Below are 14,985 nucleotides of genomic sequence, written 5' to 3' on the forward strand. Positions count from 1 at the left end.
GTAATACTTCCACCAAGCTGTGGTGACATCCTTCCAGCATGAATTTGAGGCGGAGGAAGAGGAAGAAGTCTGATGGGGCATTGCCTAAAAAATTTGGATCCTCACGCTCATGGTTGAGAAGCTCTTGGCAGATCCAAATGCAAGTTTCCTTTTGTTCGTCCGAGAGGACTTGCTGCACCAACTTGGTACACACCTTTCTCATGCACATGTTTTTGGTCACAAATCAATGTCCTTCACTTTTTGGGAAGCCAAGGTCATCGGAAACCAGGCAAACACTTAATCTGCGATCCCTGTCCAACAAAGCCCTCGCTCTTGCAAGATTTTTGTCACTTTTTGAGGTTGATGGGGTCCTGAACGTTCAGCATCTTCAATATCTTCTCTACCACCCCGGAACAACTTTTGCCACTCAAAAACACCCGACAGAATGTAATGAGCTCACACAGAGGTTTCGCAAATGAGTGATCCACAATTTGATAAGGCTGGGAGTCAACTGCCACCAGCCTTTCCTGGAACTCCCCTCCCTTGAACGCAGCCAGAGAAACTGCCGCCCGTCCATCCATCTATCCGGGAAAAAATAAGTCTTACTACTGTTGGGAAGGACCTTGTAACTTGAGATTTACAACTATGGTTCCAATAGTCCTCAATTTGTTAGTTTACTGTTGAAAAGTATGAACTTACTATTAAAAAATTAATTTAATTTTTTGCAAATAAAAAAAATTTGAAGTTCAGCAGTTACTGTTAAATTTCAACAAAAACAATTTTTCATTGGGCTCTCACTGGCATTGTATCTTTATAACATTATTGATGTTGATAACGGACAACTTAAAGAGGAAAATGGTGATAGGTAATTTAAATGAATTAATGAGTGAATAAATCTTAATTTTTCCATTTCTACTATATCTTGCCAGTCAATTGCTTGCTTTACATTCAAAGTTTAAACAGGTATGGGGAGTTATAACAATCTATCAAAATTCATCAAAATGCTGCTTTTGGTAGATGTTAGTTAATGGGCTGGGGTAACTTTAGTAAACATCTGTAATACATCATGTGGACTCTTAAAATTGTGTGTTGTGTTTGTTATGGCTGATGGTTACTGTAAATTTGTACAGTTTGTTCCCCTTTTAGTTCTGTGTGTGAGGAGATTTCAGGTCAGGCATTCCAGTATGGTAGCAAAAGAATGGTAAGGATCATGCTGTGTGCACTAAGTGCAAGGGTAATTTGAAAAGTTCTTGGAATGGAGTAGAAATAAATAACTTACCTCAGTGAATTTTTTTATATTTTTCAATGTAGTCTTCCTGTACACTACTGCACTTGGTCCAGTGATGTTCCAATGTCTTGATCCCATCTCAAAAATTAGATTTCTTCAGGCCTTCCAAATACCTGTCTACATCGGCTGTTGGTTCTTTAGTTTGAAGAGAATCACCATCCACCCATAAAACTTTTGAGCATGGGGAAGAGATGGAAATCTGATGGAGGCAAGTAAGGCAGGTGCGGCAGCAATTGGTATCTTAGCTCATTTATTTTTGTCATGGCAACAACACTTATGTGTGGGCATGCATTGTCTTGATGAAAGATGACTTTCTTCCTTGGCAAGCCTGGCCTTTTTTCGTGTATCTTGTGCTGTAGTTGGTCCAGGAGGTTAGTGTAGTATTGTATAGTAATTGTTTGATCAGTGGGAAGATAATCTATCTGCAGAATCCCATTCATATCCCAGAAGACTGAAGCCATCACCTTTCCGGCCGACCTTCTTGCCTTTTCTTTCCTTGATGTTAGTTAATCAACATGTTTCCACTGCTTTGACTGCTGTTTTATCTGTGGAATATAGTAGTGGGTTCAAGTTTCATCTGTGGTCATAAACCGGTGCAGTAAATCTTATTGGTCACTCTTAAAATGGGTGAAAAATTGTTCATAAATTTTCATTCTTATGAGTTTTGTGATCAAGAGTCACGGCCTAGCAGATAATTTTCTTCCTCTCCAATTCCACTATTAAAATGTGATATGCCAATGCAGATGACATCCCTACAGATTTAGCAATTTCTTGCACTTTCAGTTGGTGATCCTCCATGTCCATTTATTGCACTTTTGCAATAATTTCTGGTGTAGTCGCACATTTTGGCTGACCATTACGTGGTCAGGTCAGCCTGAAAGTCAGTATGAATTTCCTTCACTTTCTTACCTTTCTTTAGGAAGTATATATTTAGTCACTGCTTGAATCTCAATGTTTTCCATCTTCAAAAATACTACATGGGACCAACAACAGAGAGGCATCTGTACTATAGGTCTCTTCCCAGAGCACTGACGCATTAGGTGCTCAATCATAATGGATTACCTATTACTATGAAGGAAACTCGTTGCACTAGTGCTGACATCTGGTGGTGATTCTGAGAACCTTTCAAATTACCCTTGTATAACAATTTTCATGCCATCTTCTCTGCTCCATTGAGAATGTCCCCAATGTTGGCCTTGCAAAAATAGTCTCAGAATAAGGCTTTAATTGAAGAAATGGGTCCTCAATGAACATGAGAATTTGAAGTTGTAAGCAGCTCTCATCATTGTAGCTATCAAATACTAATTGTTACATTTCTCATTCAATTACATCATCTACTCTGTTCATGATATTAAAAAAAAGCAACATTTTTTGTTGAACTTTAAAATTTTTCATGGTTGGCTAGATTTTTGGTGCTGCTGAGAACTACGTACTTATTTTTGCACATTAATGTGCCTCTCACTGACTAAGGTTGACCTTTAATCGAAAAATTGCATGTGGTGTAATTCTTACATTTATACTTTCATACACTAATGTTTAAACTAGTTCGTTTCTTTTATCCATCCAAGTCCTGTATTAATTGTTATTCTCTTGGCTCATATTTATTTGTTATATGATACTCTTTGCCATTGGTTACTACAGTGAAGTGAATTTTGCTTATACTAAAATTATGCAAGTTTAATTATTTATTTTAGCTTTCTTCCATTTGGATGTGGTGAATGTTTATTTCATTCATTTCTCACTACAGCTTGAGGATCATTATATTTCTTAACTAATATTATATGGCCAATTTATGCATTTGTTGCAATGTAGTGGTTCCAAATATTATCAATGAGGTACCCATAAAGTGCATGAAGAGATTTTATCATTTTGGTTCAAATTGTTTTCATGTTAACTGGGAGACTTTAAAGAAAATGGTTAACTTCTGTGATGATAGGTGATTATATTATCTCAAGAAAGTAATAATGAGTGTGCATTTTTTAATGTTACTTCTTTAGTGTAATGCAGTGTACTTGTTGTAGGATCCCAAGTACATTTATAAATGATATTGCATATCCTTATGCAAACAGGAGGTGCTTTTGGTCTATTTATGAAAAGCATTTTCCTTGGATTAAGTGGATTAGAAGAAGGAAGAAGTCAGGGTTTTTGAATTGAATGGAAATTGATGTAAAGTCTGAAGGGCTAGAGAAGGAAATAAGGTAGGGCGCACAAAGTTTTAAGCTGGAGGAAGTTCACTCTAGTATATAATAATTGCCATGAGGATCATATTTTTCCAAAGAAACTGCGGGAGATGCCGCAACAGTAACTTTTAATGGAGCATCCGCTAATGTGCATTTCAATGCAATGATTTCAGAGTGTAAAAATTATTCGCCTTGACCGGGATTCAAACCCGGATCCCTCAATGTCCAGTCGAGTGCTTTAGCCAGTTAAGCTAGTGTGGCGTCCTCTTAAACTCAGAAATTTTGGGGGCTTTAAAGGAACAAGATGTTGTGACGAAATACCGTACATAAATGTCTCAGGCATTCATAGTCATACACGATGCGCCACGGTCCACGAGGTTAAAGCCAACTTTTAAACACTTAGGCTGTTTATACCGTGACAAATTCCAAAGAAACCGCGGGAGATGCCACAACAGTAACTTTTAACGGAGCATCCGCTAATGTGCATTTCAATGCAACGATTTCAGAGTTTAAAAATCATTTTCCTTGACCGACGCCTCGATAGCTTTACTGGCTAAAGCACTTGACTGGACATTGAGGGATCCGGGTTCGAATCCCAGTCAAGGCAAATGATTTTTACACTCTGAAATCATTGCATTGACAGGACCATCTTTCTTTATTAGCTTACCTTTACTCAAATTATGATGATGATGGTTGTGATATAATGGATAGCCAAACCCCTCCATCTCTCCTCATCTCTTCAAATTATAATGGACCAAATCTACACTGTGATGGACTTCACATTAATGGGCTGTGCTCATTCACTTATAAATAGACTAAATATTTTGTCATTTTTTTACTGTGACTGTTATTTGCATTCATATTTAAACATCCAAATTCTGAAGATAAGGATAAATTGAATTCACAGCTAATCTACTTGACTATATTATTTCATTGATTTGCATAAGTTTCACAAGTAAATGAAGATATGATGAAATTAAATTGATTTAAATTTAGTTATTTGGTATTTGCAAATTTGTTATGTGCACAGTTGTAAAAGTTAATGTCAACATGTCTCTCACCTCCCTTTACATGGTCCGTATAAGGTATTTTTATACATAAAATGTATGCTATGCATACTTAATGTCTAGAATATGCTTTCTTCTTTTCAAACCTCTTAACATTTATGATGGCCTGATACCTGTTTCCATTTTAATGTAACTCCTGACATTTTTTGTTCTAAAAAATACATAAATTCATTTAAAATGCAGCTTCAATTTAAAACTGCCCATCAAAAAATGAAATATGTCGCCACAGGAATCTCCTGTTTTATGAGATCTCATTTTGCATGGGTACACCTCATGCAATACAAGATCATGAATTTGAAATTATAGCAATTAAAAGGTTAAAATAACACAGGTAAAACACATTATCACGGAAGTTATTCCAACTTCTTAAGTGCTAATAAGAGTTACTGGCCAAAATTCTCAAGCTGTATGTGATTATTTGCTGCAAAATGTGACTAGCATGATGTGGTATGCCAAGCTATTCGGCAAAGGAACACCATGTTTTTGTAAATTATATATTGCACTGATTTGGCTAGAGATTTTATCCAAAGTCATAATTTATTGGGAAAATTCATGTTTACGTTGAAGCATTTCTTGAAACCCTATTATTTCTCATGAGTAACAGTAAATGTGACCTTCATATGTGCCTTGAAAAGTCAGTCATGTTGTATTGAGAATGAAACAGGTGATAGAGTCACAGCAAGTGAAATATTATTTTTAAAGAGCCATCAATATATATGAATTATAGATAAGTGTAAATGAGTTCTTTTAAGTTTTTAGGTAATAACTGCTCTCCAACCAGTACCTAGAACCTGTTAGAAATAATAGTCTCAAATTAGAAAACAAAAAAATATTTTTTTAATTTGGCATTTCAATGCCAACATTGTAGTCTTCTCCTTTATTGTTATAATATCAAAGTAACGCTTGTACTATGGTATAAATTCTTTCATGACTTTCAAAGTAGCCATCCCTGTCTAATTACGAAAAATAACTCTGAGACATTATACCTCAATTTTTTCCATGATAATTTAACTACCTGTATCAGTTTATTTCCCATCCTTTAATTCTATCCTGCAATAGAATTACTGTAAAAATGTAAAGTATTATGGATGCATAGTTATGATCAGCATTTTAATCCAGGTACTTCAAGCCCAACTGATGAACATGTGCTTTTTGAAATACCTCAAGATGTTGTCGGTGAGGTGAACTTCCCCAAAAAATTGACCAATGCTGCCAGCAGAATGGTGGGGTCACTGACAGGAGGTTTTATGGGCTTAGGGTCACAAACTTCATCAAAGGTGGTCAAAAGAAGAAATTCTGATGAGTGAGTTTGTTTTGCATGTTAATATCAATTTTCCTTTGTATTGTGATGCAAATGTGTACATCCAGCAGTGTGGGAGGAATGAGAAAACTTGCATAGAAACCAAAAAATATTACATGTTAACAATTAAAATTTAAATGTTTTTCTCTTCAAATCACCGTATGTACATGTTGATTCATTGGAATATATGTTCTATAGTTTGTCTTCTGTCTTATCCCAGAATCTTTGTAGAAAATATGGAGGTGAGTTTTCTAGTGAGCAGAATATTTGCCCCCCATTGTTAATACTGAGAGAGGTCTCATGAAAAAAATGGGATAGAGTAGGGTGTGCACTTAGGTGTGAGATTATGTTTTGAGCGCATCATTTGTGTTTCACAAGCCCTGCCATGGGAGTGATTCATTATCATGGGTTATCAACCTAAGGATCAGTTTGAAGTGGCTCTCTAAAATGTCCTTGAGATTGGCAAATGAGTGATTTTCTTTTCATAATTTATTATTTTTATTTTAGTTCACATTTTATCATGAGTGGTTGGTCATTGCCAAGGGAAGAAATTCCCTGTAAACTCAGTTTAATTGAGACTCAAAACACGAGAAAGGTAGTTTTTCTTCATAATTATTATTATGCATTTATTAATTTTTTTTGCTAATCTTTCATTTCCCTTAACTCTCTTGTCTCTCCCTTCCTAAAAAATGTGGCCACAGGGAACATCTCTCATAAATATCTTCCTTTTCTGGGATAACTTCTATCATCCCAATGGTGTTTAATTTACTAACTATGAATCATCCAGCAAATTGCCAGAATTACTTAAGCTTACTGAAAACATTAACGTTTTTTATCAAATTTCTCACTTTCAATTGATAATTCTGGAGACCATATTATTATTTAATAATCTACCGGTTGAAGTAGGTTTTGGATGGACAAAACTACCTAATAAATTGTTTGTGACTCCTAGCAAAACAATCCAGCAGCCTACTCTACATCAGGTCCCTCATCATCTCCGTGTACTTGCTTTTTACCTTCATCCCGTCCAGCATACCTATCCTGTTCCTACCCTTTTCTCATTTACCTAACATTCTCCCCTCTATTACAGTCTTCAGCTTCTCACTGCTGATCAATACGCACTTCATCCATTTTTCCTGGCTCCCAACAAACTTAGGATTTCTCCCAACAAACCCCTTTCCTTGCCCACCATACTTTACTTCATCATTTGTTTTCCTTTCGGTACATTCCACCTTCTCCTTTTCTTCTCCACACCCACATTTCAAAAGCCTCCAGTCTACTTCTATCATCCTGCTTCAGTGACCACATTTCCGCACCATACATAACTATGCTCCATATCAAAGTTTTAGCTAGTCTTCTCTAGTTCTTTCATCCTTACTCAATGTCCCTGAGCAGTCTGAGACATGTACAGGCTGCGAATTAGCCTCCTGTCCCTCCAATCTAATCCTATTTCCTGCGATATACTTATTAGTTTTTCCCAATTCATTCGATTGCCTTTTCGAAATTCATGAAACAGGCAAATGCATCCTGATTGTATCATATATTCCTCTCAGTTAGAGATTTCATTACTTCAATGGCATCGCCCGTTCCTTCCCTTCCTCAACCCAAACTGAACATCTCCTAAGTAATCATTTGCCTTGCTATCCATCCTTTTGTTGATGATCCTGAAAACAACTTAAGCTGCATGAGAACTCAAACTTATCGTTCTGTAGTCCTCACAGGATGTATCCCTTAACTTTTTCAGAATAGGAACTAACACTGATCTCACAAAGTCTTCCGGCCAGATTCCGTTCACATAGATACTACGAATCAGTCCATATAGACCCTTCCACCCACATTTTCCTAAACCTTTGAGTAGTTCTGCAGGAATGTTGTCTACCTCCATGGCCTTATTTGATTTCATCTCCCTTAATACCTTTTCCATCTCATCGTCGGGTATGCCTGGACCTAAGCTATCTTCCTCTACGTCATGTTCCTTTTCTATGTCTAACTTCGTTGGTCTAAGTTTTTTACTATATAGTTCTTCTATATATTCCTTCCATCTCTCTTGGATCTTTTTTGTTTTAAATATTATCTTACCAGACCTCTTCTTCTTCAATTGTTAAGACAGATCTTCCCTTTTACAGATTCCCAATAGTGATCTAATCTTGTCATCTAGCACACCAATTTCACCCTTCCTCTGCAAACATTCCATATCCTCGCACTTTGTCCTCCACCATGTTTCTTTTGCTTTATTTCTTGCGGGTATCAATTTATTATTTAATTCTTTGCACTTCCTTTTGCCTAGATCTGTGTTTACATTCATCCAATTTCTTCTCATCCATCCATGCAATCATCTCATCCATGATCCATGGTTTCCTTGTCCTTTTCCCATTAACGGTGCATATAATAGTTTCATTTGCGGCTTTCGATATTCCTTTCTTGATGCATTCCCATTTTTCTTTGATAGTGCACATATATTTACCATCGCCCATGATTTTCTCTACAGCCTGCTGATACTGCTTCCTTGTCAATCCATTTAATGCTTCCACATTCAATTTCCTAACCCGCCGTCTTATCTTTTTGGAACAGATGCTACACTTCATAACAACTACTCGTAAATTGCGGTCAGAGTCTGGATCCGCTTCCGGGAAGCTGTGCGGATTTATCACACTGCTCCTAAACCTGTGCCTAACCAGAATATAATCTAACTGAAACCATTCTGAGTCATCTGGCATTTTCCATGTATACCTGAGTCTTTTGTGGTGTCTAAACCAAGTGTTGGTGATGACTAACCCCTATCTTCTACTGAACTTAATTCCTTTCTCCCTGCGATCATTCCTCGTACCTAAACCGTAGTCCCCGACCTCATCACCATCTTTTTCTTCGCCTAGTGTCACATTCCAATCCTCCATCAATATCAAATGTTTCCATTCAGGAACAACACATGCGATTATGTCCTCTTAACTGATCATATAGCAGTGACCATATTACTTATTCTAATTTTGAATAGTAATGCTTTCTGTATGAACTAAGATACCTGAGAATGTATATTTTTCAATAATGTGCTAAAAAATGCATGCTTTGACTAGGGACATCGTCAAAAGTTTTTGATTATTTTAGGTAAAGTCAGTAGGCAAGAATGCAGCCGAATTCCATTGAGTCTATGAATTTGAGGTTCAAATATAATATTTTCAACAGTCATCAAATTATGGCTCTGCTGGCTGCCTATGGATTGCTTCTTGGCAGCAGCTGCAGGAGTGTAATTCTGTCATACCTACCATGAAAATCATATTTTAAATACCATAATATCTCTCAAGTGAGAGGGAGTTGTCCGTTATTGTAGATGTTTTGATGATGAAAGATGGGACCGATTTTTTTACATGACTTGTAAATAATGTTATATTAATGAGGGAGGAGATTGTGATAGTTGGTTATGAGAGAACAATGCAGTGGCATGTAAGCAATGTTTAAAACTGGTTATATAACCTTAGACGCTCAAAGTTCCAATGTGTCAGCTCTAGTTTCAAACTAGTTAACAAATTATTCAATGAAAATTAAGTATTAATCTCTGTTAAATTGTTTACAATATGTTTGTTCGTTAATTCTTTCCAAATGGGAATCCTTTTTATAAATTATATATTTTACATCAACAAAAGTAATTGCATCTTTTTCCATCTGTCACTGGCAGCTAAATGCCATGAGTCATCACGCCAGCTTTTTTTTTCTACACGTCTGTAGGTTTCACAATATAGATAACATTTTCTCTTTCATTCTTATTCCATTGTTTCTTATGAATTTCCAGTGAAGCACTTCTTCCACAATGATGTCGATCGTAGTCTGATACTTTATGTGAGATGAAATGCTAGCTGAAATTTTCCATTCTTTTTTTTCCATAAAAAATAGAAAAACAAAAAGTATTAAAACCTTGATGCAATATTTACCTAACAAGAAGCATCATCGATAGGGGGGCAAATTCTGGATGATGTGCGATTCTGTGTCTAGTTATTACCTTGCGTTCTTCACAATCAGAGTTGTCAAGTGTAAATCAGACAAAGCTGAAATACAGTAGCATGGATGAGGATATACTGTGGTAATGAAACTTTTGCACAGAGGGAGTTATTTTCAGAAGGGTTATCATGTGTTTGTTGAAAATTTCTCTGTGTATTCCACTTGTTCAAAAACTTGACTCTCTTGGAACCTATGAGGGTAGGCTGAAAACTAATGCACACATGCTTGTAGACCACAAACAAAATGGCCTTCAGAAGCACTCCTGGTGGCATGTGGCAGTAAAATTCCCCCTCAACACTCATGTGCAGGTTTGAGGTTGTTGCATTTATCCAGTGTATTTTGAGAAGTGGAAGTATGGAGACGTCTTCTAGTGCTATGTCAACGGGAGTGAAACAGCAAGCTGTTATCAACGGCTGCTTTCACCTCATCACCCGAGGCATTATGATTACACTTGAGGTGTCTCTTGAGTTGAGGCAAAAAATAAAAATCGCAAGGTGCAAGATAGGGGAATAAGGAGGGTTGTTGCTCGCAGTATTCCAATCAATGCTGTTTGTTCTTGTCTATGAGACAGCGTAGTACCCATCGTGCGCAGATTTTATGGTATCCCAATTGTATAATAATGAAGCCTATATGTTTCTTGAATATTTCAATATGGTTTGTGGTATGCTTTTGAGTGATTCGCCTGTCATTTTGAATCAAATATTTGACGAGTTTGCAATGTTTATCGTCTGCTGTGTGTTTCATCAACAATTATGGCTTTTCCAGGCTCGCAACCATAAAATTTTGCTACCCATCAATTTACAGTAGACCAATCAACAGCATCGTCACCATAAACAGCCTTTAAACGGCGATGAATCTCAGTAGGAGTCACTTTTTCTGCAGTTAAAAATTCGATAACAGTACTTGCATTGAAATGTTCTCCTTACTGATAGTCACAGGTAATAATGACTCAAACAAAATCTAATGAGTCACTTCAAGTAGTGCTTTATCTTGGTATCACATTCGAACTACTTGTAGATATCTCAGTGTTGAACCAATGCTAAAGTTGTAATTTTAATTTCTATGATATCAATATCTATTCCTATCTCTCTGTCCTTATGAAAACTAAGTTCATTTAGCAAGACTGATCTTTGACTATTAGAACCCATTTTTATTGATTTAAGTGTTGAGTAGTCTCTTTTGGTGTGTTTGACTGACAAACCAGTTTGGCAAAGATTCATGGTGGCCAATTAAAAAGTAAAAACAATGTGAGATGAATAACATGCTTTTTTATATATTGTACACTTTGATTCCAAGTTCAGGAAATTCTTTCTGCAGGTCTAAAACATTGAAGAAATCAATTATGTTATCAGCTCTTGACAATTACATTCAACGCAGTCCTTCAGATGAATTCCAATTTGAAGTACCAAAGGATCCTTACTTATCACCATACTGGGCAAGCGATGAGGTTTTACGCAAATTGCCACCTGTCAGCATTCTGGTATGCCATAGAAACTCAATCACAATTGATATAAATTATATTTGAGTACGTATTATGCACTTGAACCTTTTATTATTTTCATTTAGTCCCTGCAATTCGATCCTTGCTTGGATGATTGTGTCATGTTTGCTAAGAAGCTGAAGGGAATTGGAAATGAAGTTCATCTGGATATTCTTGACGGTTTGCCTCATGGATTCCTTAATTTTTCCCTGGTTAGTACAGTGATTGGTATAACATATTATTTCTTTACTGTTTAAACAGAAGTGTTTTGATATTCATTCATAAATGCTCTTACATATATGGAAATATTTATGCCAATGTAAGAAGATAAGTTTTCATTTATATTCATATAAGCTTAAACAAGTTAATTTAAGTGCGCATACATAAGTTACTAGCTGATATGTCTGTAGAAATTCAGCAAAATATTATAATAAATGGGGTTAATTTTCATAATTAGAAATAATTGATATTTATTCAACTACTATTTGAAAACTGATAAACTCATGTAGTGGGACAAAATTTGTTATTGTGAATGCCAAATATCAAGTAATAAAGGAATTCAATAATTTTTTTGTTTAATTCATCTCCTGCTTGACGTATGTAGATATTTTGGTTATTACATGCAATTTTACATAGATTCTCCCTACCTCCAGTGTGCATCACTCGACTCTGTTAATTAATTCTAGTTCAATCTCTGACACCTGCTATATTTGTTCCTTTGTAGCTTTTCACAACTATGTACATTTCTTAAATTGGGTTTTTTTTATTTCACTATCAATGAAATTTCTTTTACAATGTAATTTCAAATGTCCCTATTGTTTTTCACCTTAACCTAATAATTGTTTCTATTTCTACATTCTATTTTAAGGTCAGCAAGGAAGCACATGAGGGGTCAATGCTATGCATCAAACGAATATCAGGATTGCTTGGTACTGGTAATGAGGCAACCATGTAAATTATCTATCAAATATGCATAAGAGAGAGTAATATGGAATGAACAATTATGTAAAGGACCTCCAATCCTCCTCAGGCTTATGTATTTCACCCAGATTGAAATCACTTACAAAATAGCAGTTCTAACAATAACAGTTTGTGATCTTCCGTTAGATCTGTTCAGAATTTGAACTTAATTTGTGAAACTTGTGTTAAGGATTTTGGTCTACCTATGCAGGGAACCAGTGCATTGTTTGTGCAGATGCTGTGTGAGATTTATGATTTTGTCGAGTTATTGAGATGTTTTATTGATATCTGGCCTATATATTATTTATTACTCTTAGAATTGCATGATATGTTGGTATTAAATACAGAAACCTCTTGATTATCCATGTTCAGAGAATCCGGTTTGCGGATCACCTATTGTACTCTCTTCTCAGCCCTTCAAAATTTTAATACAATTACAACTGTGAAGACAATTAAAATGCTTTGAAACTTCAATCTTTCCCATTATCATTTCACTAGCCCTGAGAATTCTATATGCTACCTTAAGGCAAACAATAACTAGTTTTGCTCTGCAGCAAAAAAGTCATTAACTATCTGCATTGCATTATTTTAATTGGTATCATATGATGAATGTGTATCAGCGATCCTGTTTTTAAAATTCTTCTTTTGCTAGGAATTTATTTTTTCCGTGGCTACATGATAGGTTTAGCTCTCTAAAGAAATTACCTCTGGCTATCCATTCAATGGTAGCTCTATGCTCTTGTAAATCCATTATATTACTCTTATAAAGTGGCTGATAATGGAAAAAATGTACTTTCCATGGCTAAAAATAATCAAATTAATCACGCAAAATGAAAAAGGAGAGTTTCTGTGTATAAGAGAGTTTCTATATATATATATATATATATATATATATATATATATATATATTATATCTCTCTCATGACCATATTTTCCATGCATTTCAGTTATCCTTATTTTTTCAATTATCCTTGCTTTATTATGCATTCATTAGCATGGATAATCGAGAGTTTACTGTAGTTTTCATAAGTTTTTGAATAAGCATAGTTTTCTACTGTATCTAAATATTTGAGATGCACCAAATGTGTTCTGACCTCAATAATGACTTCAAGAATGAGTTATTAATTATAAAATATGAAGAAGTGTCATGGAAATTTTAATAAGTTGGGGTATATTTATAACAAAATATGAATAATGGTTTCAAAATTGTAGCATGAAATGTAGCAATTTTAAGATGCTACCATTGATCCGACATCATGTTTCTTGATCGTTTCTTCACATCAAACTGCTGTTAGCTATTTAACAAGGGATTACTAATATATGTATATTGTTATATATAGCATATATGTATATTGCTTCTCTTTAAGTTGAAATGTACTGAAATCTTCTGATTTCACTAGCAATCAATAAGGAAGGAAAGAACCAATTGAAAATGTCCACAAAGAAGGGATGCCACCAGCCCAGCATTCAGAGCAATACTGGTTGGAGCCTGCTCTTCTTGTCATTGTCCATACCATCATAAACATAAATATTTGTGATATATAGTACTTACTAAAAAGAGATGCATCGATATAGTGTTTCCAATTTGTCATATCACTCCTTCAAAGGTAGCTGATTTTAGTATTTTTGTTTAAAATGCTTACATACAAAGGAAAAGTGGCGGCTTATAGGTGTCACCTTTGGTAGAGCTGGGCAATACCTTAAGTATCCTATTATAATCAAATGTATATTATTTTTGTATATTTATTTATTATGACACTTTCGGTGTTAAAGGTACGAATACTTAAACCTCAAAGTGAAAAGCTGACAACCAGGGGAATTTGAGTCACTGGATTAGTAATGCATGTCTTGTGCTCTTATACTACTAGAATTATATGGCAGGTAAAGTTTTGCTGGGGTTTTTCTTTGACTCTCTGGAAAACAGATACCCAGAAATGAATATGCTTATGACTCATGATCTTCACTCCTTCATGACTGTCACACAGCTTTGTTTTAATGACTCATATGGAGTTGCATTCATTCTGGATTGACGAGAAGAATATTGTATTGCTATCTTACTTGGGAACGTATTAGTAGGAGACCTCAAAGGTTACAAAGAATTCAGCAGCAAAAAGGATGTAATATAAATTCAAATTTGTCACTCCACTATGTCAATGACACCATTAGTTTATGATGATAGAGCAATTAAATTTTCAAAATACCCTTAAGAATATGTTTTGCTGTTCCACATTATATTCTGGCAAACTGCAGGCATTCTGCAGCTTAGAACCACTCTTGCCCTGTGCCTTCATTCTTGTAATAGTATATTTGTACCTCATCTGTGTTTTCCAAAATATGTTACTTAAGCTGAAATTAAATTGAAAATACTTCACCTTTCCGCATAAAACACTTTTATTATGGCCTAGGTTTCGCTATGGTATACGTCATCAAAAGACCTGATGATGTTATACCATAACGAAACCTAGGTCGTAATAAAAGTGTTTTATGTGGAAAAGCAAAGTATTTTAAATTTAATTTCAAAATGAAGAATTTCCACCAAGTGATGCCAGAAACTGTTTCATTTGTTGCTTAAGTATTAATATGTAGGCAAGAATTAAGCTTTGCTGATTTCCTAATTTTTTTCCTGCACAAAGTATGCAATTCAGTCTTATCATTTCATTTTGTATTGTGTTAGAATTTCTATAAAATAGAGTAGATAATTAGATGTGCAGTGTTAGGTTTTCATCGAACTCAAAGATATT

At 35.2% G+C, this 14,985-nt stretch overlaps 1 protein-coding gene across 2 annotated transcripts in view; it reads left to right on the forward strand.

The window, feature by feature from the left end:
• The window catches only part of Hsl (hormone-sensitive lipase), a 34,203-nt gene extending 21,088 nt beyond the window's left edge, over nucleotides 1–13,115 (forward strand). For both annotated transcript variants that reach the window (XM_071585419.1, XM_071585420.1), the window contains exons 9-12: nucleotides 5,634–5,817; nucleotides 11,122–11,284; nucleotides 11,371–11,496; nucleotides 12,153–13,115. In XM_071585419.1, the coding sequence (XP_071441520.1) occupies nucleotides 5,634–5,817; nucleotides 11,122–11,284; nucleotides 11,371–11,496; nucleotides 12,153–12,239 (560 nt within the window). In that variant the 3' untranslated portion in view covers nucleotides 12,240–13,115. The remainder of the gene's footprint in view (nucleotides 1–5,633; nucleotides 5,818–11,121; nucleotides 11,285–11,370; nucleotides 11,497–12,152) is intronic.
• The last annotated feature ends 1,870 nt before the right edge of the window (nucleotides 13,116–14,985 follow it).

The sequence above is a fragment of the Hetaerina americana genome, unplaced genomic scaffold (assembly GCF_022747635.1).
Source record: "Hetaerina americana unplaced genomic scaffold, ioHetAmer1.1.p SCAF_2, whole genome shotgun sequence".
NCBI lineage: Eukaryota > Metazoa > Arthropoda > Insecta > Odonata > Calopterygidae > Hetaerina > Hetaerina americana.